The 25531-nt window shown below is 40.8% G+C and overlaps 4 protein-coding genes across 4 annotated transcripts; 1 reads left to right on the top strand and 3 right to left on the bottom strand.

The window, feature by feature from the left end:
• Positions 1102-12252, bottom strand: LOC109728152. The gene is made up of 12 exons (XM_020258504.1): positions 11707-12252; positions 10167-10423; positions 9564-9716; positions 8262-8688; positions 7464-8141; positions 6795-7369; positions 6359-6604; positions 6074-6156; positions 5375-5445; positions 4583-4676; positions 3175-3730; positions 1102-2904 (listed from the first exon to the last, which is right to left on the bottom strand). The coding sequence occupies exons 1-12, from the start codon at positions 12155-12157 to the stop codon at positions 1423-1425; spliced, it is 5073 nt and encodes a 1690-aa protein (XP_020114093.1). The 5' UTR covers positions 12158-12252; the 3' UTR covers positions 1102-1422.
• On the top strand, positions 14568-20331 carry LOC109728157 (protein CHAPERONE-LIKE PROTEIN OF POR1, chloroplastic). Its single transcript, XM_020258508.1, has 6 exons — positions 14568-14745; positions 16199-16481; positions 16607-16701; positions 17450-17832; positions 19838-19914; positions 19997-20331. The coding sequence occupies exons 1-6, from the start codon at positions 14568-14570 to the stop codon at positions 20145-20147; spliced, it is 1167 nt and encodes a 388-aa protein (XP_020114097.1). The 3' UTR covers positions 20148-20331.
• LOC109704624 (probable 2-oxoglutarate-dependent dioxygenase AOP1) lies at positions 20700-22322 on the bottom strand. Its single transcript, XM_020225388.1, has 3 exons — positions 21795-22322; positions 21281-21602; positions 20700-21194 (listed from the first exon to the last, which is right to left on the bottom strand). The coding sequence occupies exons 1-3, from the start codon at positions 22178-22180 to the stop codon at positions 20925-20927; spliced, it is 978 nt and encodes a 325-aa protein (XP_020080977.1). The 5' UTR covers positions 22181-22322; the 3' UTR covers positions 20700-20924.
• Positions 22632-24241, bottom strand: LOC109726143 (probable 2-oxoglutarate-dependent dioxygenase AOP1). The gene is made up of 3 exons (XM_020255588.1): positions 23623-24241; positions 23203-23524; positions 22632-23108 (listed from the first exon to the last, which is right to left on the bottom strand). Exons 1-3 carry the CDS (start codon positions 24021-24023, stop codon positions 22842-22844), a joined length of 990 nt encoding a protein of 329 aa, XP_020111177.1. The 5' UTR covers positions 24024-24241; the 3' UTR covers positions 22632-22841.

Genomic DNA, 25531 nt, shown 5'->3' on the forward strand with positions numbered 1-25531 from the left:
TGGCGACGACGTCGGCGCCGGTGAGGATGAGCGGCGGTTTAAGGAGACTAGCGGCACGACGAGTTCAAACCTGGACCGCATGGACCGGGATTGCTCTGGTTTTAACATACATCAAAGTAGATTCGGACCGACCAATACAGCCCATTCGGCCCATGATTCCTGCTATTTTTGCCCAACGCACAACATCAGCCCAAATTATATTTCATCACATTCCTCACCGCACGCAGCGCATAACCTTGAGTTCTAAATACACCTCCCTGCAAATGCCTGCGGGGATAATGAGTGAAAATATTAGACAATTTTAATTCGACTTGATAACAGGCATCGACTGAAGTAGTCGATCCGGTTCGGGCCGTGTAACTCCAAACACATGATTTCTTGTGAGAATTTTGTCCTAAAAAATAATTCCCTTGATAATAAGAAACCGCAAAGTGTTACATTATGAAGTCTCATTGGACAAACTACTTAGCCGTTATGTCGAGGCTCATGGGCATAAAATTCCAGTCCATCAATTATCTATCACTAGCTAGGGCCAAGATTGCCATTGTCCAAGCCATCAAAGCTCTTCGATTTAGTTATACTTATCCCCGCTTATTATCCGAACCAAACGGGGGCCCGAACCAAATGGGGCCTTTTTAGAGTTTTGTCTGAGGTTAGACTGGAAGTTGTGACGGACAGATTCTTCAAAGTTACAAAATTCCGATTACATTCGTGTTTGAGGTTAAGACTATAGAAGGGTGGCACTTAATTCGTGTTTATCACATCCCACTACTGCCTCTCGAACACTGATTCAACTTTAGAATCCACTTGCTATCCAGCAAGGAAATTCTCAAGCTATTATAACACATAACCACCACAAGATAAGAAGTAAAAAACCATTCATGGCGATGCAAAGTGACCAAACATCGTGAGCTTAATCACTTCACAATTAAATTCGAACAATAGGGTAACACATGCATGCATGTAAATTGAAAAGCTCGAAAATTAGCCCATATACCCATATATAGATTGCGCATACGTGTAAGCAAGCATATATATGAATCAAAATGTAGATAAGAGTTAATTGATGCAGGTGAATCAAATACAAGTGCACACTTACAGCTATAAAAGAAAATCAGCATACTAGTAGTTTTTGGACATGAAGAATCAAGAAAAAAGGAGAACCTCATAACTTTTCGCTACAAATCACACTTTATCATAATTTGTCCCACAAATATGGAAAGAAATCAACTAGTATTGTACCATACTCAGTGCCCGATACAACCCAAGGTAGCAGGGTATTCTCACTTCAACACGTCAGTATGCAGTTTGTGTCGGTATCACTTATTCGGCAGATCATGATCTGCTCGCCAACCGCAAGCAAATCCATGCACACCTAAGTGAGAAGCAATCAAAGCAAACACATAATAATATACTTCTCTTTTAATGGCAATAATGCCGATACCAGCAGCATCTCACCCACCCAATTACCCCCTCCACATCTTCGCCCCTACTGTAAAGCCACCACAGCATATTCGAGAGCGAATTACCATCATCGAATCCACTCAACGCCCTAGTCTTCTCCATTGCGCTCTCCTTGTCATACACCCCTTCCATCGCATACACAAAGCCCTTCCACCCTTCCCCAACACCTTCCCTCGCCAAAGCCGGCAACGCCCACTTCACTAACTCCCTCACGAACGCGACGTCTTGGAACAGAACCTCAGTAATCGGCAACAACGGTAAGACCTGAATACCCAGCCTGCATTCCTTCCACTCGGGGGGAGCGAACCAGAGCCCGCTATCCCTCTTATTAGCCCACAATACTCCCACCACTCGATTCTCCCTACTAAAATCGTCCTCGTACATCCCTTCCCCCTCCCGCACATGCCACCACGTCTGTGCGGCGAGAATCTCGAAGGCAGCGAGTGTCGACCCGATGGACACGAGGTGGGTATCGCCGAAGCTCAATCCCAAAAGGGCGGCGGAGTAATACGCATTCACCGCCTCGCTCGTGCTCTCCTGATTCCGCCCGTCAGCAAACTCCGTCAATCCTCCCGCCCAAGAATGCAACTTCCAGAGATCAAAGCATCTCAATCTAGCATAACTGGCATCCTGCTTGCGGGACAAAGTCATGAAATCGGCGACCATCGAATAAGCATGAGACATATACTTCCTTCCCCACGACGGATCGAGCTTAGAAAGGACGGCAATTGCGTATATAAAGTAACCCAAGTGGTAATGGTGATCATTAAAGATCCCGAAACCAAAGTCCGCGCCGGAATCCACCGACCCCTGCTTGGTGACGAGCCCGCCCCATTTGTGATCATAGAGAAAAGCATTCCCGCCGAAGCTCCCATCCAGCCACGGAGTGACGGAGGCCTTCAAGAACTGCCGCACGGCCGGAATCACGTCGGGAAAGCCGACCTCTTCCGCGATCAAAGCCAGCCGGGCAGCGCGCGCGACCGCCTTCCCGTAAAAGTAGGACGAAGTGGTAGCGATGAGCGCGGAGCAGAGGCCGTCGGCGTCCTTGCAGAGAGCGGATGCGATCTCGGCGAAGCCATCCTCGCTGACGCCTTTCATCGAATGCCAAGTGGGCGACACGGGATCGGTCCTGAGCACCCAGGAATCGGCGACGACGCCGACGAGATCGCCGTCGATGCTTCTGTACTTGAAGTCCTCCAGCACGGTGACGCCGCAGGCGCGGTCGAGAAGGCGGAGGTGGAGCGGGTGCGCGAGGAGCAGCAGCTCGCCCCAGCCCTCCTTGGCCCAGTTGTACTCGACGCAGAAGGGGCGGGCGAGGGAGGCGGCGCCGGAGACCGGGTAGCAGGAGCTGAAGCGGTCGAGGACGGGCTCGTAGCTGGGGTCGGGCAAGAAGGCGAGGCGGACGACGCCGGAGAAGGCGGGGGCGGTGAGGAGGGAGACCCCGGAGGGGGCGAGGCGGAGCGGGGCGGAGGAGTAGCAGAGGAAGGTCTGGCCGCTGTTGAGCTCGAACCTGTGCTTGGTGAAGGAGGCGTTGGGGGCGACGGAGAGGAAGGCGTGGATGGTGGCGATGGAGAGGTCCGCGGGGGAGGAGCCGAGGGTGGAGACGGTGACGAAGGTTTGGTAGATGAAGGAAGGGGTGGCGAAGCGGGAGGGGAAGGAGAGGGAGAGGGAGGAGGAGGAGGATTTGATGAGGTAGGGATGGANGGAGACCCCGGAGGGGGCGAGGCGGAGCGGGGCGGAGGAGTAGCAGAGGAAGGTCTGGCCGCTGTTGAGCTCGAACCTGTGCTTGGTGAAGGAGGCGTGGTCGTCGAAGGAGGAGATGAGGTGGGATTTAGGGTTAGCGTCCGAGGCGGAGGGGGAGGAGACGGTAAGGTCGGGGACGAAGGTTTGGTAGATGAAGGAAGGGGTGGCGAAGCGGGAGGGGAAGGAGAGGGAGAGGGAGGAGGAGGAGGATTTGATGAGGTAGGGATGGATGTACTCGGGCTGGTCGCCATTTTTGAGGGCGAAGTTCTGGAAGAAGGAGTTGGTGGGGAGAGGGGAGGAGAGGAGTTGGGGGGAGAATAAGGGGGAGGGGTCGGGGAGAACGGTGGATTGGACCCCGGGGAAGAGGAATGGCTTATGACCATCGTGGCGGTGAGTCATTGTTGTGCTAGAAATACTCGCAGGAATTGGAGGAATCGAAGGTGGGGGCCGTGCAGAGGAAGAGGGTGTTTGGATTGGAATTTGGGTTTCGGTTTGTTGTTGTCTCCTCCTCCTCCTCCTGCTCCTGCTCCTGCTCCTCCTCCTCTTCTTCTCCTTTGCGATGGGGTTTTTGAATATTATATGCGCCTTGATACTGCTGAGTCTTTTCCCTAATTCCTTCAGCATTTTCTTTGTTTTTGGTATTTATTGCAATTTGATTGACGTAGGTAGGATTGGGTGTGGAGTGGGTGATGAGGTGGAAGTGGTTGGTTTGTTAGAAAGATTGTGTCGTCAGCCCTACTGTGTTTAGGGAGATTTTTTGAATTTGAGAGATGGGGTTTGGAACTTTGAAAGGGTGCAATTGATATGAGTAATTAATGCGACCGATAGAAGAGATGCTTGCTACAGGGAGTTGAAGCCTCACCGCGTGGACCGACTGGGTTCAGGTTTCGAAGTGAAGGCATGATGTCAGGAAGAACGTGGGTGGGGGAACGGAGGGAGAAATATGGGAATGAATGACCAGCGGGCATGTAGCACGTTAACGAGAGGAAATATAATAGAGAGGATAGAATATGAAATGAATGAAAACTAGTCTAGTTACCTACCTATCTAGGGACTAGGGGGTATCACAGTATAACAAGTTAATAACAGGAGTCTCACAGAAACAATTAAGGTATGCTTGATCTGTTGAACTTAGTATTGGTCTTTTGCTTGGCTTGTAAGGGAGAAGGAAGGATCAGATGAGAGGTCTCTTGCCTTGCAAATCAGCAGATGCAAGAAGCACACGCCCGGCGCGACTTAACATGCCATATTCCTTTCCCCTTAACTTAAACATGCCATATTCCTTTCCCGTTAATTCATCCTCCTCCATTTTGCCATAATCGTAAAGTTTGGAATAACCCATTCTTATCGAGCTAGATATTGTTCTGTGGCATACTGTTTATCATTTTTTGCCATCGTTCTTAGCTGTACATATTTACTCCACTTGCTGCCATCTTTGACCTTCAGAACGTGCAGAAAGTCTGTACGAACTACAAGGACATTGGATGAAGGACGTCATGTTCCATACATTTGTCATTTTTACTTTTTTTTTTTTTTTTGGTTCCCCTTTTGGAAAGAGGCTCATAGGCAACATTTTTTCAGCCTCGAAGAAAAACTTACAAGTGCATTAGATGGCGGCAAGTAATTTTGTCTTGAGCATCCGAATATCTCTGTCAGATAATTGTTTTTCTAGGAACGGCAATATTTCTGGGAGCAAAACAGCCAAGCTACTACTTGAAACTTGTATTTGGTCGGCTAGCATAAAGCATGCCAATCTCACAAAGGACATGATATTATAATGGGTAAAAATTAAGTATCTTATGCCTAACCGCTTTACATTTTTAATTAAATTCAATTCTAAAAAAAAAGAAAAAAAAAAGAAAAAGTAAACAAGGTGAATAATAGTACGCAACCTCTCTCTCCACAAAAAAATAGGGGGCGTATATATATTATATTATAATAGCATTATGATTCACCAAGCAGAACAGAGACATAGCATTTGTGTAGCTGTAATTGAACAGAGAAAACCGACCAAATTTTTACACGAGTATGTATCACGACCTATATCTTTCTTTCTTTTTTCTATTTTCTTTTTTTNTTTTTTTTTTTTTTTTTTTTTGTGTGGGAAAGACCAAGGATGAAGGATCTCAATGATAAAGGATCCAACGAAATTAGCAAAAATACTTACCTCGAGGCGATGGTAGTGATATTTGCCCCATCAGTTTGACCATAACTGGAGGTTTCAATCCCACATTGCACCTGCAGGCAATATTCTATCCACACATTGGTATTGTCAAGCACGTTAAAAATAAAAATAACATCGCAAATTAAAAATAAAAAAATTTAAAAAAAATCAATGAAAGAACAAGCTAGACAGAAATGAATAGATGGCAATGCGAAAGACTATAACAGCAATTGATAGCACAAAGGAAAAGTAATAATATAACACGCAGTGTATAAGAAACTAATAAGACAAACACACTGCCATGCATAAAGATTACCTCACGAAAGATCATTGGCAACTTGAAGGATTAAAATCCATCTCCCACATACCAAAACCCACCAAGAAAATTAAAAGCTTCCCGGCTATCACTGCAGTAGAAAAGAGTAGATAATTCTACTCCAGAATACTACCACGAAGAATTCACTCGACAAGATGCAAAACACAGCCAGTAGATGGTTGGCATTCAGGTGACAAAAGATATATCTTAAAATATTATACAACAGTAACATGTTAAGAAGTTGTACAGAAAAATGAAAGACTTGAGGTGACTATTATGTGAAAATAAATAAAAATCAGCGCCCTTGATAATACAAAGATGTGTTTCAGCAGCATACGTAACTGAATGATGACACATAATACTCAGAGATCAACAGAGAACATTACTCCAGAGAAGTGTGCTGCAAAGTTTCAAGTTCCAGTTGCAGTAAAAGACCTTTGAGAGCCACTCTTTCGAGATGATAATAGGACTGCAAATAAAATAAACTAGAGAAGAAACGCAGAAGTGTCATCACTAGCATAGCGGGGGAAAAAAGTGCAACTGAGTTCAACTTGGAAACATAAAAGATTAATAGTCCTCTCCCCTGCTGCGATATAAATTCAAAAACAAAACTAATTCACAAACAGCCTAAAAAAGAATCTAGAAAGGAACAGAAAATAACCTGACATTTAAATCCTTTTGGCTGCTAGGCCTGTCTCAACTTTCTTGATTTCGAATATCAGCATCCTCCACATTTTGAGAACAAACATCTCAGCTTCGTCGTCTAGTATAGATTGAAGCAACTCTAGCATCTTTGATGCCTGGACATGATCTTTGGTACAGGACACAATATAGTCTACCAATGTTGCTTCCTCCTCGCCAAGAAACTCAGTGATTTTTTTTGAAATCCAAGGTCTCATTCTCTCATGCAACTCAAGCTACAAGAAGAACAAAATACGTTAAAGAAGCCAACATAAATTAAAAGAATTACACAGGAAGCTGCACAAGTAAAATCATTTGCTGTGAGCGCTATAAGGTTGCAAAAACACCTTTAAAACTTCATATAAAGGATCAACACGAAAGCAAAAGGAGAAAATAACACAACTAGGCAAGAGAATGCAGTCTTACTTTGTCGTAAATTGCCCAGTTAATTTCATAGACAAATAGCTCCTCCTTAGTCTTTGGGATCATGTCAATCAACTGCTTCGCATCTAAAAGCTTCTTGTTTTCTGTTTTAGGTTTCTCTTCTCGATCTTTCTCCCGATCATACATCTTCTCATGCATCCTCTCCTTACCCTCATCATCATTCCTATCACGATCTCGGTGGCTCGATCTCTCACTAGATCGCCTACTTCTATCCTTTTCTATTTCATGTTTTTCTTCCTTTGGATTAGCAGAGGAGATGCGCTTGGCATACTCAGCGGCAGCAGCAATATTTGGCGGTGCCCCAGAAGCATTACTTTGGACAGCTTGTAATTCCTCAGTGGAGTAATCAATGGGTATGAGGGGTCTCATCTTTTTCTCCTCCACATCCTCATCGTCCTCTTGATGAAAAACAGAAGGAACATTTGTTCTTTTTCCTGAACCAATTAAACCAAATCCCAGCTTCTTAGTTGGACCATTGGTATTCTGCTTAAGGTCAGGAGCTTGGTCCGATTGCATGTTCAGTTCATCACCGTTACTGTTCCTATGGATTCCATCACCTGTTGATTGCCAATCCACATCATTAAAACTTAGACATTACAGATATAAATACACATTGGAGAATAAATACATGGCAAATGCAAATAAACTTACCAACATTAACATCTCCATTAGTGGAAACAACCTCACAATTCTGATCTGAAGCTACTTGCTTTCCTTCAGCATCTTCTCTTTCTTCGGGAATTATAGGGTTTTCGCACTCCATTTCCACTACCACAGAAGGCTTTAATTCAACTTCTTTTGGCTGCTCCTCAACTGCTCTTCTCTTAGCTTCAGCAATTTCTTCCTCCTCCCTTAATCTATCAGCCGCATCATCCTCTCTCTCACGCTGCCTCTTCCTTTTCTTATCCTCGAGAGTGCTGCTTCTCCGCCTTCTTTTCCTCGAGTCATCATCATCACTTTCATCCTCCTGCCTCAAGACCTCCCTCCGGCGCTCCCGCTCTTTGTCCTTCTCTCTCTCCCTCTCATGCTGCCGGTGATACTCTTTCTCTCTCTCTCTAGCTTCCCATTCCTTGAGACGTTCCCTATATAACCGCTCCGATTCTCTTTGTTTCTGTTCCCTCTCTCGCTCCCTTCTGACTCGCTCGCGCTCGCGGTCTCTCTCGTATCTCTCGAGTTCTCTCTCCTTTTCCCTTTTCTCACGTTCTTTTTCTCGCTCTTTACTCCTATCACTCCTATTCCTATCAGGTGAGCTTACTCCAGGCTTGTCACTTTCAGTTGCTGCCTTGTTTTCACTTGTGGTTTCTTCATCATTCTTCTCTTCGGCAGCATCTACATCAAAGGTGATTCCAATATTTAATATCAGCTACAGTAGGGTATCAAGTAAATTTTAATTATTGCTGGAATTGCACTTTAAAATGACAATGAGAAACTAATTTGACTTGGCTTTACCACTTTTCATTACATCGACTTCTGAATCGCCATCTCTTGATCTGGAAGCAAGTTCAGACTGTGACTTAGCTAAGCCATCAGCAGGTGGCGGTACTGGTGGTGGAGGCGGCAAGGGATTGGTCTTTAGTCTCTCCTCAATCATATCGCTAATCTTCTCTACAGCATCTCTGTCCGCCTCACGATCTTCATCAGTAACAACACCAAATTTCTGTGAGTCCTCTTGATTTTCTTTATCACTGGAATCTTCCGAATCCTTTTTGGCTTCCTCTGTGGCTGGCTTCAGCAACTCCTTTCTGCTACCAGATATACTTTCACTCTCTTTATCGCCACCTCCAGATTCGTTTTCTTTCATCTTTTCCTTTTCCCTTTCTGTCTTCTTTTCAACATATTTCTCAAGATACTCCCTGGTCGCTTGATTAATGTTTAACTGGTGATTCCAATTCAAATTAGATAAAAAGAAGCATTAATGATAATAATAATAAAAAAAAAAAAAAAGACAAGACACCAGAAGTTTGAAGACCATGTAATACAATACACGAAGAAAGATAAGCAAAAATAACTGCAATTAACTAGGAAATAAGCCTGTGTCGAGAAGTGTATCTATAATTTAAGGTACACGTTGCAGTGTCATAGTCATCACCACACTTCGCATCATCATCATCATCATCATATAAGCCCTTTTCCCCCAAAGTATGAGATTAGTACAAAAGCAATAAAGAAGTGTATATATAATTTAAGGCACATGTTGCAGTGTCATAGTCATCCCATACTTCGCATCATCATCATCATATAAGCCTTTTCTCCCCCCACAGTATGAGATTTAGTTACAAAAGACCTCAACCATAAAACAGCCCTAAGAGAGTCAATAGAATTTAGCAGGTGCTAAAAGGCATTTGCCACGGAAATTAAATAAGCAAGCTTGTAGTTTGATGAAACTATCAAAATTACATAAAACATGATCTACTCACTAATTGTTATAAATAACAAATGTAGTATCTTTAATTTACCAGCAAAAAACAAGCTCAAGAGGTTACAGATTGTGGAAAGATTCATATTTTTAAGAAAATAAAAGAAAATTCATCTAGTTCACATTATAATCAGACAGATGGGGGAAAAAAAAAGAGAGACTATTTGAAGGAAATAAAAAATTATTGTAGAAACACCCATAAATCTACAGATCTCTCAACAAATAGAATTAATTAGCAGACTATCTGCACTAGAGAAGTATAACTACTGGCAAATGAAACATCTGCGTAGCATCGAACCTGTACATGAAGGGAAAAAAACAATTACATAACTTACCACCAATTCTTGACCGTCAATGTTTAATTTACTGAGCAAGCGCAGTGCGCGAAGAATTCCTTCAGCAGATTCAAACTCACAAAACCCAAAGCCTTTAAGAGTGCCAGTACTAGGATCTTGAGCACGCTTCCAACTTTTCACTGGTCCACACAGCTTCAACCAAAAATACAACGCAAGGATTTGGTTAACAAGAACACTAAATAGAGAATACCATCATAGATATTGGGAGAAATGTGTCATTGATCCCTGAACCAACCTGATAATGTGCTGTGCCCCTGAACTTTTGACTTAAACTCTTTAGTCCTCGACAATAAAAAAATAAAATAAATTCCTTTTTTGTAAAATAACAATTTGACCCCTCTATATATCCTATAAAATGACTTGTTTTCTCAGTTAACTTAAAACAGGGTTGAAAAGGTCATTTCATATCAAAAGCAAACAGATATGAGCTTTTCTTTCTATGGCAAGATATGGAATTGCAATGTATAAGAAAGTTCAGGGAACAACTTGTTCAAGAGGACAGTCCAGGGACCAAGTTGCAATATTGGGATATTACAGGGAATATAATATGTTCTCATGTTTCCAGTACAAACAGAAACTCACTCGGAGAAGAGAAAGGAGAAACTCATTGTCTACTGAGGGAGAAATCTTGCCAACGTAAACTGTAGTCTGTGGCTTTTCAGCTGGAGCAACAATGGGGACAACAGGTCTGACTGAAGGGGTCACAATGGGTGGAACACCACGGATCCCTGGAACAGGAGGCCGTGGAAGCTGTGGAATCACGCCGACTGAAGGGATTGGGCGTGGGGGAAAACCTGGGCGCATCATAGCAGGGTATGGGCCGGGATAACGAGGCACTCCTGCATAAACACAAAAAAAAAAGCAATATCTATGCAAACATGTCAGACAGGATACATAAATTTATCAAACAGTGCTTACTCATCTTTAAAATGTATTGCTTTACATAGGATGCTCAACCAAAAAAGAAGAGAAATGATCAGACATTGTTACCACATAATACAAGAATACAAGAGATTCGCAGCACAGGCTAGGCAAATATCACCAGCTGAACGATTAACCTGAGGGCAGATGCATAAAAATAATATCTATTTCATGAAACTAGAGATGTGTAAAGTTCGTCTTACCTCTTCTATGTCCTTGAACACCACCTTCAGCAGTTACCCCAGATAAAAGTGGGTAGCAACAGATGCAGAGTTCACACCAGTGTAATGTACTACTCAATTTGGAAAGCACAATTAATGTACCTCTATATCTAGGTTTCTAATTGAAGAAAAATCAGCACGATGAAACAGAGGAGAATGAGAATTTAGGAAAAAAGAATGCGCAGTGGACAGCTTGATAAAGATATTATAATACCTTAGGAAATTTCGCAACAGGCACTCACATGCTAGTTTGATCCACTGTTGATGAATTAAGAATCCATTGGCCATGAGTGGAAATGTTCTTTGGTCTCAAAAAACTGGTACAAGCTAAAACGAGCAACTACAATAATTTACCCTTTCATTCTTTTTACATGTTAAACCTAGATAAATGCTCATTAAAAAGAATCCAAAAGCAGCACCATTTGTGTAAATGAAATGCAGTTAGATAAATTTAATCATACCAACATAGAGGGGAAGTGATCTTTTAACAACTGCAAGAATGGCGACTGCCGACGTTTCTCACCAATAACGACAACACAAAGCTGTAGCAGAAAATACCAGTTATCGATATCAAGAGCATCCCTTTCCAAGCAACAGCTTATGTTTTTCTTTTTCTTTTCTTTTTTTTTGCCAAAAACTCCTTTTCACCCATCAACCCATCCCCTCTACTTTCATAATCAACATATGCGTATCTCGACACAGAGCATGACAATACAAAACTTATCAGAGCACTTAATATACTGTCACTCAGTGTCTCCCATGCGCTTATTTCTATTAACAATAGAACACTTAGCATAATATATCGCCAATTTTCTAATTTAATTAATATTTCATGACATAAAAATCTAACACAAAGGTAAAACTCTTACTTTCATAATCAACGAATCAAAGCCAAATCATTATAGATAATAATCTAGCAAAAGAAAGGCCAGAGGATGAAACTGATCATAAAGGGAGAATAGTAGTTCAAGAAAACCCACCGGGTGGAGGGATCACCCCTGGCTGAGGAGGAACCGCCATATACCCATTCGGAACCTGCCCATAGTGCACCGGCGGTTGCCCAGGCGCAACCGCATACATCCCCACCGGGCGCACCGCCGCAACTCCCACACCACCCGCCGCGGCCCCCGGAGGCATCGCCGCCACCCCCGGAGGCTGGATGCTAGGGTTTGGGGCCATCGGGTAGCTAGGGTTCGGGACTGGGGAGTACTGGGGCACGTGCGGGGCTCCCAAGGGCCGGAACGACGGTGCGAAGGATGGAACGGCCGGGGGCGGCGGAGCCACGACGGGGTTAGGGTTAGGGTTTACGGGGTTGGGATTAGGGTTTTCGATGGGCGCGGAGGGGGCGGAGGAGGAAGGAGGGTTCTCGGAGTCGGATTTTTCGGGCTTGGAGTCTAGGGTTACGGGGGAGGAAGGGGCGACGATCGCCATTAGAGGAGCTCGGCAGAGGACGAAGAAGGGTTCGGAGGGGGGTTAATGGATGGGTCGAGAGAGATTGGGTTCCGGGGATCGCAGGAGCACGACACGCGATGCTTTAACTCGGGGGTTCTGTGGGATCTACAGAGACCTACAAGGTGACCCAACAAAGGGACCAGGGCTTTGTGTGGACCCGGATTTGCTTTTAAGGCACAAATAGGGTCGGTGGGTTTGTTCCTGGGCCTCGTAATAATATTGTTTCAGGCCTTGTCAGAGTTGATTGTTGCAATATTTAGGCCTATGGGCCTATTCTTCGGCCTTTTAAGGCCCATTAAACCTATTTGGATCCGTTGTTTCACGACGCCTAGTTACGGCTTTATGCGAAACGTATCCATTACTCTCTGTTTTTTTTGCTTTACTTATTATTATTATTTTTTTGGTTAATTGCAGCAATTGTCCTCAAACTTCATTCTATTTTTTATTTTGTTCCCCAACCGGTTTGCAAGTGCATCCGTTTGGGATTGGAGGGTCATCCAGTGGTACTAAGAAAAACAAATTCGGGACGAAAGCATATGTACCGTTGAATCCAAACTACAGTTCAAAAATATTTAAACTCAGTTATTATTATTAGGGTGTGAAGCCTTATATATTTTTACTCTAAATTATTTTTTATTTGATGTGGGACAATAACAATTAGTACGTTATATAAAAAGTATATTATAATCGATTCTAAGATATACGCAATCTGATACAAATTAAAAAAAACGACACACCGTGTCGACTATAATCTCTCCATATTTCTAAACAGAGTCCTGTATTTTCTGACCTAAAGCTGAAGTGACTATCTGCGAATTCGCGGTCACTTTTTTTTTTTTTGTTCAGCGAAAATTGAAATGGTGCAAATTTTTGGATTGTTGGGTCTTTTAATTGATCCGGATCCTTTTTCCATGTTAAAATGCTTTCGGGTAAGTAATAAATTGCTTTTCATCTGATGATAAGCTTCAATAAAATAAAACCAACAAATCTTCTAGATTGCTGGCTTTTTTCAACATCGAGTGCCAGAAAGAAAATGCACTCTTTCTTGCGCCATAAATTCTTGCGGAAGCAGCGACCACACGTAAGTACGTCACGCTATTTTTTTCTAAGCAAGTACCTGTGAATTAGTTATACTGGTTTAGTGTGGTACCCACGTGTGCTTATCTTGTTATTATTGGCACTCTAATGGGTGGTGACAACAAAGGCATAAAGGGCATTTATTTTACAAGCTATGTATCAACTACTCCAATTATGACAACTCTCCATTCTTATTCTCTCTCTATTGACACCACATAAATTTCATATCTCTAGCAACTTTATAGCTAGCTAGATAGTTGATTGTTAAGATTAAATCGTTGTTGATTCTCTACTGAATCATTAATTACTTTAAGAAAATATAATAAGACGGTTTCTAATAGTATGGAGGTGGTTGTTTAAGGAATACTTGAGTTCGATTCGTGCTCCTGAGTCGTCCCTTTATGACATATATATATATATATATATATATATATATATATATATATATATATATATATTCTTATGTATACAATTTGAAGGGCAAATTTAGGGACAAATGAATGCAAAAATATAAACTTTCTATGCATGGTTTCTACTCTGATGCAGTGCAAAATCATCGAGAAGATTATTATAATGAATTACAATTACACTAAAACTTAACATTTTGGCAGGCCAATTACTTTGACAAAGGGTCGCTTTGGGTTATCAGCATAACTTTTCCTCACAAAATGATACTTTACACTAGTTTAAACCGTTAAAAGCTTTTGTAGACTTAAAAGCTATATATGTATCAAGACGAATTTGTAAATTTTTGTGACGAATTTTATCGTAATGTCCAATGCCTTCTCGACTCAACAATGTTACTTTCCACGCACAACGGTTGGACCCGCGGTGTGCACCATGTGCTAAATGCCTAAATGGTGTGAAAGTGGGTGTACCAAATATTGCATTTATTATAAACGCTAGCCATGTAGGAACATTTGCTATGTTAATTTAGGTATTAGAATAAATTATTTTATAATAATTTATGTATTATAAACAATTTTGTTTATAATGACAATTTAGGAATTTGTTTTTATGCTTGTGGATATCAATATTTGGTGGTGTTCGTTATCTAAAATAATGTACTGAATAGAATATTCGCGCATCCACACATACCTCTACATGGTACTTCAACAAAGTAATACTACACCTAGACATTTATATATATAGCAAACCTAACACCAAACTCTTTTATCCCCTTTCCCATCAGGTTTGCTTCTCTCTTAATTTCTCTCTTCATCTGCATATTCTTGTATCTTTGATTTCTATGATTTTATGCTAATCAAACTATGCGTGTTAATCAAATTCACTAGGAATTTACGTACCAAATATGGTGGTGATGGGCCAACTCGAAAGATTCGTTGACGGACTCAAATCGAAGCTGAAGCTTTTGAAGGCGAAGAAGCCATACAACAAGATGGACAAGACGGAGAGCATGAGAGTCGAGATCAGAAGCAAGAGAGCTCAGAAGCTCATAGCGAAAAATCTTAAGCTCGTCGATTCGTTAGGCCAAAAGGGAGAACCATTTTGATTCATATGTATGCTTACGTACATGTGTAGGCAATCTATATATGGGCTAATTTTCGAGCTTTTCAATTTCCATATATGCATGTGTTAGCCTATTGTTCGAATTTAATTGTGAATTGAAGTGATTAAGCTCGCGATGTTTGGTAACTTTGCATCGCCATGAAAGGTTTTTTACTTCTTATCTTGTGGTGATTATGTGTTATAATAGCTTGAGAATTTCCTTGCTGGGTTGTAAGTTGATTCTAAAGTGGAATCATTGCTCGAGAGGCAGTGGGATGTGATAAACACGAATTAAGTACCACCCTTCTATTTCTTTTAATTCTTTTTTTCCTTTCTTTGTTTTTCTTTAAATAATAATAATAATAATAATTTGGATCTCATGGTACTTCTCAAGTAAGTTTTATTTGGGGGGAATTATTCATTATTGCATGTTGCGGATTATTACATCCAATAAGCAGACGATATTACTGATAAAGAGCTAGGAATATAGTTATATTAAAAAGAGAGTTCTTCGGATGAAGAACGTACTAATAAACTATTATTTTTTAAAAAATCTCATCCTCATAACCTTGGTGGACCAATCAAAATTCGTGGTAGCAATGTAATCGAAATTTAAATTGTAACTTTGAAGAATATGTCCGTCGCAACTTCTGGTCTAACCTCAAACAAAACTCTAAGAGTATATGCGCGCATGTGTAAATTTTGTCTTGCAAGATCTTAAGTCATTGAAAGCCACTCAGTTAACTTCTCTAGTCTTTTTATCATCTTAGTCAATTTGGTTTTTTACTCAATATTTTAAGTAGATTGAAAAAGGAGTATAACCATCAGACCCACTACTTCTAGGGTTGAAAAAATTTGGTCAATATTTTCAAACTTTTGTTTTCTAATTAAAGTCGTTGACAGACACTTAGCAACTAAAAGAGGAAGAAAATTTTGGAAGCAAGAGAAGGGAATGTAAATCGAAGAGCTTAGGTGGCGTGGACAATGGCAATCCTGGCTCTACTGATAGATAATTGATGGATTGGAATTATATGCCCATGAACTTTGACATAATGGCTAGTAATTTGGCCAATGAGACTTCATAATGTAAACACTTTGTGGTTTCTTATTATCAAAGGAAATCTTTTTTAAGCGAAAATTCGCACAAGAAATCATGTGTTTGGAGCTATACGGCCAGACGGAAAAAGACTAGTTGAGTCGATGCCTGTTACAAGTCAAATTAAAATTGCCTAATCTTTTAGCTCATTAGCCCTGCAGGCATTTGCGGGAAGGTGCATTTAGGACTCCTTGTTGAGCGCGCTGCGTGCGGTGAGAAATGTGATGAAAAATAATTTGGGCTGATGTTGTGTATTGGGCGGAATGGGCTGTATTGGTCGGTCCAAATCTACTTAGATGTAAAAGGTTAGAGGCTTATTACATGATACGGCCCTATAGGCCTAATATCGGATGCTTTGGACCCGCCGCCTCTACTTGACTCGACCCGAACCGATATTAAAAACCAAACACGCATTAGTTCACGACTCGAGGGGGTTGGTCACGCGGGCGAGCTCCGTTCTTATCCGCGCGGGGCCGAAACCCTCCCCCTCCGTCCCCTCGGCCACCACCACCTCTCCCCCTTCCCCGATCATCCTAGGGTTTCATCCTCCTTGAAGATGAACGCGCTCTTCGTCTCCAATCCCCCGAGCTCCTACTCCCCGCCATTTCACCGCCCGAGAACGTACCCGATGATCCCCCTCTTTCGCTTCGATTTGGCTTTGTTTTTGCTCTTTTTCTCGTTTTTAATTTGTTCGTACCAAGAATTATTGAATTTATTCGGTTTCGGTGCGGTGATTCTTGTTATAGGTATCAAAAGGAGGCGAGGAGGGTGTCTTTTGTGGGGTTTCGAAGCCCTAGATGCACGATGGACCTTTCAATAGGTGGCGGCGGCTATAATTATGGTGAGATTTCGATTTTTTCAAATTTTGTTTGCATAAGTAAGAAAATATCAAGTTATGGTTGATTCTTGTATTCTAGCAATGAGTAATTTGCCTTCTTTTAGTTTTTTTTTTTTTAATTTCTTGACTAGGGATTGAATGTGGCGAGTAATTGGTATTGTTTGTGGTGTATGTTAAACACGTTCGGATTTATATCTGTTTATCGATTATAGACATGGTTACATACATGATTAATTGTAGACATGATTAATTTGTTGACAAAGCATGCTATATAATTGGATGTGATACGTGTCTTACACTTCATGGAGCAGTATCAGATGCTTATTTAAGTACCTTATTTTTTTTAATGAAAAATGAATTTATTAGTTGCTTTAATACTTATATCTCTGGCCACTTTAACCCCCCACAATACTAATGCAAATGTCAAAAGACTATAGATTTTAAACTAGTATTTGTTCAAGATGGATATATTTACGAAGTTGAGATGAAGTACATTATATTTGTATACCAAGAGATGAAGTTATCATGTCAAAAAGTTGCAATCGTTTGTGAGATTGCAGGCATAGTTTCTGTTATAATTATATGGCTAAGTGTTATGAGAATGATTTGTGTTCTTGAGACCCCTTTGTTTTCTATTTTTCTTCCCTCTGTTGTAATTCTGTGAGAATGAGTTGCTTAATTTCTAGTATTTGTTTGCTGTATATTTTTCTGTTCAATTATATTGTATCATGATATTAAAAATTCTCTGTAGAGAATGCTCCAAAATTTTCACGAATGAATGTTTGGGATCCTTACAAGCGGCTTGGTGTTACCCGTGATGCTTCTGAGGAGGAAATCCGAGGGGCACGGAATTTTCTTCTAGAACAGTATGCAGCGCACGAGGCAAGTATGGAATCTATTGAAGCTGCGTATGAGAAGATACTTATGAAGAGCTTCAGGGAGCGGAAAAAATCCAAAATCAATCTTAAAAGCAGATTGAAAAAGAAAGTTGAGGAATCGCCATCATGGGTGCAGACATTGCTCAGCTATTTTGAGATACCGCCAGCGGATGTTGCTTTAAGACGGTTGTTCCTTTTCGCTTTCATGGGAGGATGGAGTATAATCAATTCTGCTGAGACTGGACCTGCTTTTCAAGTATGCTTTAATTTTCCACTTGTGCCTTTTGGACATTAGGGAACAGTTTTTACTTGCTCAGAGGATACACGTCTAATGCTTTTTTACTTGCAACTATTTGATCTATAATAACCGGAAATAAATATTACAAGGAGCAAGCCTGCTGGTAAAAAGATATGATAAATGCTTAATTTGTCTCTTTTTCGAAATTAGTAGCTTTCAACTACGTTTGTTGTGCTTTCTCTGACTGCTTAAACATGTTTTCAAAGAGTGAATATTTAATATTTTGCTGGTCTATGAGTTTTAAGAGTCAACTTGCTAGTTATAATATCATTTGTTGTATTTTATTTTCGCAAACTACTTTTTCCATATATTATCAACACTATATATATATATATATATAGAGAGAGAGAGAGAGAGAGAGAGAGAGAGAGAGACTCCTATAATATTTATAGTACCGGGACTCCGTTACTATAGTCTTGTTTTCAATTTTAGGGTGTTCAAATCAACGATCCATACCGTTAAAATTAATCTAGGATATTTGAAGTTTTAGGAATAAAAGTTTATATTTTTTTGATATAATTTACTTTATGATTAAATTATTTTAAAATTATCAATTTTCAGTGGCTACTATGACGAGTTTGTAGTTTAACGATATGGAAGAATCGGAATTTATTTAAATTTTGATAAAAATATTTTAAACTATCTAAATCAAGGTCAGCATCTTTGATTTTGAATTCAAAAGTCCTATCCTTAAATTTTAAAGATTGTTTAATTTTCATCATTCATTTTGATATGATTTACTTACTAAGTAAATGATGTCGAAAAAAATTAAAAATTTATTCTTAAGAACTTCATATACCCTATATCACATTTAACGGTGTGGATCGTTGATTTGAACACCCTAAGATCGAAGACTCTATAGTACCGAAGCTATATATATATATATATATATATATATATATATATATATAGGCTACTACACTATCTATAGTACCGGAGCTCCGGTACTATCGTCTTCCGGTACTATATCTATAGTAGTCTCATATATATATATATATATATATATATATATATAGAATTAGACTACTACACTATCTATAGTACCGGAACTCCGGTACTATCGTCTTGTTTTCGATCTTAGGGTGTTCAAATTAACGATCCACACTGTTAAATATAATCTAGAGTATATGAAGTTTTTAGAAATAAAATTTTAATTTTTTCGACATCTTTTACTTAGTAAATAAATTATATTAAAATGGACGGTGGAAATTGAATAATCTTTAAAATTTGAGTATAGAAATTTTAAATTCAATATCAAGAATGTTAACCTTAATCTAGATAGTTTAAAGTATTTTCTATCAAAATTTGAAGAAATTTAAATTCTTCTACACCATTAAACTCCAAACTCGCCACAGTAGCCATTGAAAATTGACAATTTTGAAATGGTTTGATCATAAAATAAACTATGTCAAAAAAATATAAAATTTTATTTTTAAAAACTATAAATATCCTAGATCAGTTTTAACGGTGTGGATCATTGATTTGAACACCCTAAGATCGAAAATAAGACTATAGTACCCGACTCCCGGTACCATATATNGATCCATATCGTTAAACATTATCTAGAGCATTTAAAACTTCTAAAAATCAAATTTTATAATTTTTCGATATCATTTACCTTACGATCTATATATATATATATATATATATATATATATATATATATATATATATCACAGTATGATAGGTTATGTTTGGTGCTAAAGGATTTGTTACTGTCCAATAACTTGGAAATCTCATTTTAGTACAGAGCGTGTGCGTTTCTAGTTTCACATAAACTTAGTTATTTTGCCTGAGAATATTATCAAGTCTTCTTACCTGAATAACTGGTTCAGTTTCAGATAATAGTTCAAGTATTAAATGATGATTACAATTGACAGATTGTAGGTTTCATATGTATCACAAATTGCAGTGTCTTGTACTTGAGATTTATTTTCAATGATCATGAAGGCTATTTTTGCAGGTTGCTCTTTCACTCTTGTCATGTATCTACTTCCTTAACGACAAGATGAAGAATGTTGTCAGAGCATCATTAACTGGGTAAGCAAGAATAGTAAATAGCAGGACTACTGAATTGCTTAGTTATGTCTAGTTGTTAATATATTGCTATCTGATTTTACAGATTCGGCGCACTTGTTGTCGGCTGGATTGTTGGTTCAATACTTGTTCCGGTGGTTCCAACAGCTATTTTGCCGCCAACTTGGACTCTTGAGCTCCTTACCTCTTTGGTATCTTATGTTTTCTTATTCTTGGCCTGCACATTTCTCAAGTAATCTCTGTTAGTTTCCTCTAACTCGATTTACGAATTTTTGAGTAGTTCTGTTGTATTCAGTTGCCACCATTAGTAGTGCCATAGTCAACAAATTAGTAGTAATGCAGCCTACTATCGCATTGTGGGATGATTATTTGAGCTACTTAACTGAATGAAATTCAGCTTTTGCCTCTTTAAATCCGTTAGTCGATTCGCCTACTTCCTTATGCTGTCAACTGCTGCTCACACTATTAGGCAATTATTCCTCACATGCAATTTTGCTCTTGTTTACTTAAGGGGAAAACAAAATGTGATTCACTCCTTTGTATGATTACTTGCAATGCCACTGTACAAGTACTTGCATAGTTTGTTGCAATGTCCCCAGCACTATATATAAAGCCATTACAACAACATATACATAAAATTTAGAGATTCAATGCCCAAGTACTAGATGCCAGCAAAGAACCAGCGGACGCCATTACCAACCATAACTGCAAATTAATGAAGATATATATATATATATATATATATATATATATATATATATATATAAAATAAGAAATCCCAGTACCCATTGACAGAGCAATAACTAGAATCTTTGGCTCTTTAAGTGAAACGTAGTTTGCTATTACATATGATGGAGCTGCACACAGATTCCATGTTCATCGCAATATCGTACCACACGACTGAACTCTCAATCTTATTAACCTCATCAGGAAAGCACTGATGAAATCACAAGGTCAATGACTTAAAACAGAACATCCAACACAAGATGAAGGAACCTGCCGAACTGAGATGATCAGGCAGCAATTTCCTCTTTCTTTGCTCCGCAGAAGGACGCCAGTGTGTCTTTCACTTTCTTTCCTTCCTCGGAGAAGCGGAATTTGATGTACTCATTGTAGTCGCAAGGCTTGTAAAGCAGGGGGTGCTCGTCGTCAACCAGCTCTTCTGGGACCTGGACGACGCAACCATCCTTTGGCCGCGAACTGAAAAGAGCAGAGTATCTTTTCTTTTCACCGGTGATCCTCACGCGATGACGGCATGGTGGCAACCTCCCGTTTGTCCGGACCTTCAAACAAGATCAACAATCTTGTTGTAGCCGATTGGTTAAAAGTAAAACTGAAGTAACCCTTGGGAAAACGGCGAGGTTCTTACTGCAAATGCTTCGCCGGTCATGACGACGAACGAGTCCGGGGAGGGCTCTACGGCAATCCAGCTTCCGTCCTCAGCCTGCACTTCGAGTCCTCCCACTTCGTGCTGGGCAATTATGGTGATCATGTTGGGGTCTACGTGAGATTGCATTGCGATCTTGGTTTCCCGATCCAGTGGTACCCCGTACTCGGAAAGCCGAACCGCATACTCCAGAGATTCTATGTGAGACTGGAAGTACTTTTCAAGACCCAGACTCTCCAGGATCATCCTCTCGACCATCTGTTCCAACTCCTGCATGCGCTTAGCATACGTCCACACTATGTTGCTGCCCAGTTTAATTAGCAAGTCAATTTAATACTTGTGCGGCCAATTAGATCTCCAGAGCCACAAGGAAAAAATGCTCCTACTAAACCACCCAATTAGTTTTCCAAATCTAATCTAACAATAATCAAGGCCCCAAAAAAGAAAAAAAAAAGAAAAAAAAAAAAAACTAGGAATTACTTGTTCGGGGGCGTACCAGAAGCTAGGGTTTCCTTGGGGCCAGAGGAGTCGCGCGAACTTGTCGACGCTGTGGAGGTCGGGGGCGTCGGCGACGCGGAGGCTCTCGTAGGCCATGCCGGGGATGTTGCCGATGTAGCCGAGGAAGGGGTGGTCGGAGGCGTTGCGGGTCTTCGCCCCGAGCGGGAGCGCGAAGAGCTCCGGAGCAGCCCGGGCCATGAGCGGCCCCTTAAGATCCGCGCCCACTCCGCCGTACACCGCCTCGAAGCACCCGAGGCGCCGCAGCGCCGCCGCAGCCTCGGACCGGGCCGCGGCCCACTCGGGCGAGCTAGGCCGGGCCAGCTCCAGGCCCCGGAAGTCGATCCTCGGGACCTGCGCCTCCTGGGAGTCGGAGGGCCTCCCCATCGTAGTTTCTGCAAGGTCGTTGCCGACCTCTCTGATTAAAGAGATAGGGAGAGAGAGTGCGATTATGGAGTAAACTATTGCGCCATAACAACGCCAGGGCGGTGGGAGCAGGTGAGACTAAAAAAATACTAAAATCTGCTCACACCTTGTTACCGACCGACCGACCGCCACTTTAATTAGTTAGGCGTAATTAGTTAAGAATTTGATGATTGATACTCAAATTCTTCAATGAAAAGTCTAATTATTTTATAGTTTTAATTAAATTTATTTAGAAAAAAAATTAATGAAGCGGATAACTTGTCAATCCATCTTTCATCGTCAAACCCCCAAAAAAAATTCGTATGTCGCAGCCGCCGCCGCCGCCACTTCGGGCGGCGCCNAGCCGCCGCCGCTTCGGGCGGCGCTAGCGGCTGGGGGAGGGAGGGGGAGGGAAAATCTTAGATCAAGAGCATAATTTTTAAATTTATTATATATTTATATAAAACACATAAAATTACAGAAGCCGGACTACTATACAATGTTATTACATAGAACAGGTCGCACAAGCATGAGAATCGACAGCTTCAGCGATGATCAAAGCAAACAGAACAAAACGAGAAAACTAAATTGCGATTGAAAAGTACGACGGGCAACCGCAACAACACCTGCTAAATCGAGATAATCATGCCCTAGTTTCCTCTTTTGCGACTCCGCAAAAGGCCTTCATGCTCTTCTCTTCCTTCGTAGTGGCCACATATCGCAAGTACTCGTTATAGTTGCAAGGCCTGTATTGTTGCGGATGCGCTTCATCTATCAGCTCTTCTGCAGGATGTACCACGACCCCGTCCTTGGGTCGCGAACTAAACAGAGCAGAGTACCTCTTACCGCTCTCGTTACTAGTTATTTTCACGCGATGGCGGCACGGTTCCAACCTTCCATTTGTTAGGACCTAGCATGCATGCAGAACGATCGATTATGAACGTCGATGAGACATTATTATCTGAATTACGACACATTTTGAATTGATGAGTGATAGAACTTACTCCAAATGCTTCACCGGTCACGACCGTGAATGCGTCCAGCGAAGGCTCCACTGTGATCCAGTCTCCGTCTTTGCTCAGAACTTCGAGTCCTCCTACTTGGTGTTGGCAAATAACGGTTACCATGTTCGGGTCCACATGAGAACGCATTGCGAGTTTGTTTTCCTGATCGGACGGTATCCCGTACTCAGTAAGTCGGAGACCGTATTCCAGCGATTCTACTTGCCGTACAAAGTACTTCTCCAGGCCCATGCTCTCGAGGATCATCTTCTCGACCATTTGCTCCAGCTCTCGCATGTGCTTACCGACCGTCCAAGCCGCATTGCTAGCCAATGAGAAAAGAAAAAGATTGAATATAGTCGCGGTATATTGTAACATATATGCATACCAAGAGCTTATTTTCGAGGGGCGAAGCATTGGTACCAGAAGTTGGGATTTCCTCCGGGCCAAAGAAGGCGGGCGAACTTCTCGACGCTCTCTAGGTTGTGCGCGTCGACCACACGGAGGCTCTCGTATTGGTAGGGGAATACATTCGGGAGCGAATTCCCAATGTAGCCGAGAAAGGGCTTGTCGGAAGTGTTCTGGAGCTTCTCCTGCAGACCGAGCTCGAAGAGGTCCAGTACGGGCCGGCCGAAGAGCATCCCCTTGAGCTCCGGGGCGGTCACGCCGTAGACGGCATCGAAACACCCGTAAGTTTGTAAAGCCGCGATCACGTGAGACCGTGCGGAGTCCCAGCGAGGCGACCCGGCCTGGCTCAGATCCAAACCTTCGAATCTGATCTTCGGAATCTGGAGCTGATCATTCTTCTGATCCTCAAAGCCCATCTCTTCTCTTCTTTTGCTCTAAAACAGAGTTTAATCTTTGACTCACTCTAGCAGTTGTAAGTAGTGCTAAAACTAAAGTATTGCACCTGTCATATTTATAGGGTTGTTAAAGTATTGCAGCTGTCATATTTAGAGGGTTGTTATTAGCTGTTCATGGTCCTTATCGCTCAAAAGATTCCATTCATATGATGCGGAATTTGAGGAAATAACAATGACATAAGCCGTAAACAAATATTTATTTGATTAATTACAACTTTAATCATATGGGTTTGTGTTACAAGTCAACTACAACATTATTCCTTTTGTTGTTTGTTTTGGTTTAATTTGTCGTTTTCTAGAACAGCATCTTATGGTTTGAATAACTTTGCATCAGGTAAATTATATAACACCAAAATTGATCATAAATGACGAACACAAAATACGCTGACCCTTTTTTTAAAAAAACAAAAAATTTTGTCCGTGTCCGTAGGAATGAGCATGGACTTATTACTTTGAATAAGAAACGTATCGAATTTTTTGTTTGAAAATACTACCGGGTGTATAGATAAATTAAAAAAATAAAAAATATATATACCGCATGAACTCGTATCTCCATTCATTTTAAACACTAAAATTAAACCCACATACCAAACTCATTTTAAATAGAACAATTCAAGCTCAAAATCAATCCCCGTGAGCTCACAAGTTATAATTCTACTTAATTTGAGCTTCATTTGGTGCAAAATAAAATTTGTGAACATTTGATGGTGAACTACTTCGTACGAAAATGGTCTGTTTGAATGATTGAACATTTTATTTGGGATCTTGAAGTAATTGGTAGATGAGAATTATTTGATGCAAGGAAGCATTTTGATTAGTGAAAAAAAAACAAAGAACAATCTACTTCATTTTTTAGAAAAAAGAATAAGGTAGTTGCATGAACAAATCATTGAGTCACTGACTGTCCCTAGCACAAGATGCGAACGACTAGCTAGCTAGATGGTTGAAACTCTAGGTCATAAATTCGAAGTCTAATTATTTTATATTTTTATTAATATTTATTTTTTTAAAAAAATAAATGAAACAGATAACATATTATCATTCTTGCAGGAAGAAAAGAAAATCTGGGTTGTGGATTTTCAAAATTCAGTACCAGCGAGTACCGAATTTCCAACACCTAACTTGAAGTGTTGCTCATTTAAGCGAATCGGTTCGGGCGAATGTGTAAACTTCGTGCCGGGCGGGTCGGATCAACCGGAGAAATAGTAGCTCCGAACTCGACTCAAATTTTCTTAGAATTTTATTTTGAGAACCTGACCAGATCCGATAAGTATTTATTAGAGATGGATTATATTTACTGTAAATATCTGATCAAATTCGCTCGATGAATGATAACCATATTTAATGAATTTATCTTCATCCAATTTTCTTTCAAATTATCATAGTCAAATTGAAAGCGTGAACGTGCATTTATTGAAGGGGAGGAAGTTAAAGAGAAGTAGCAGAGTTTCTTCTAAAATTAGCACATT

Source organism: Ananas comosus, linkage group 2 (genome assembly GCF_001540865.1).
Source record: "Ananas comosus cultivar F153 linkage group 2, ASM154086v1, whole genome shotgun sequence".
Taxonomy (NCBI): Eukaryota; Viridiplantae; Streptophyta; class Magnoliopsida; order Poales; family Bromeliaceae; genus Ananas; species Ananas comosus.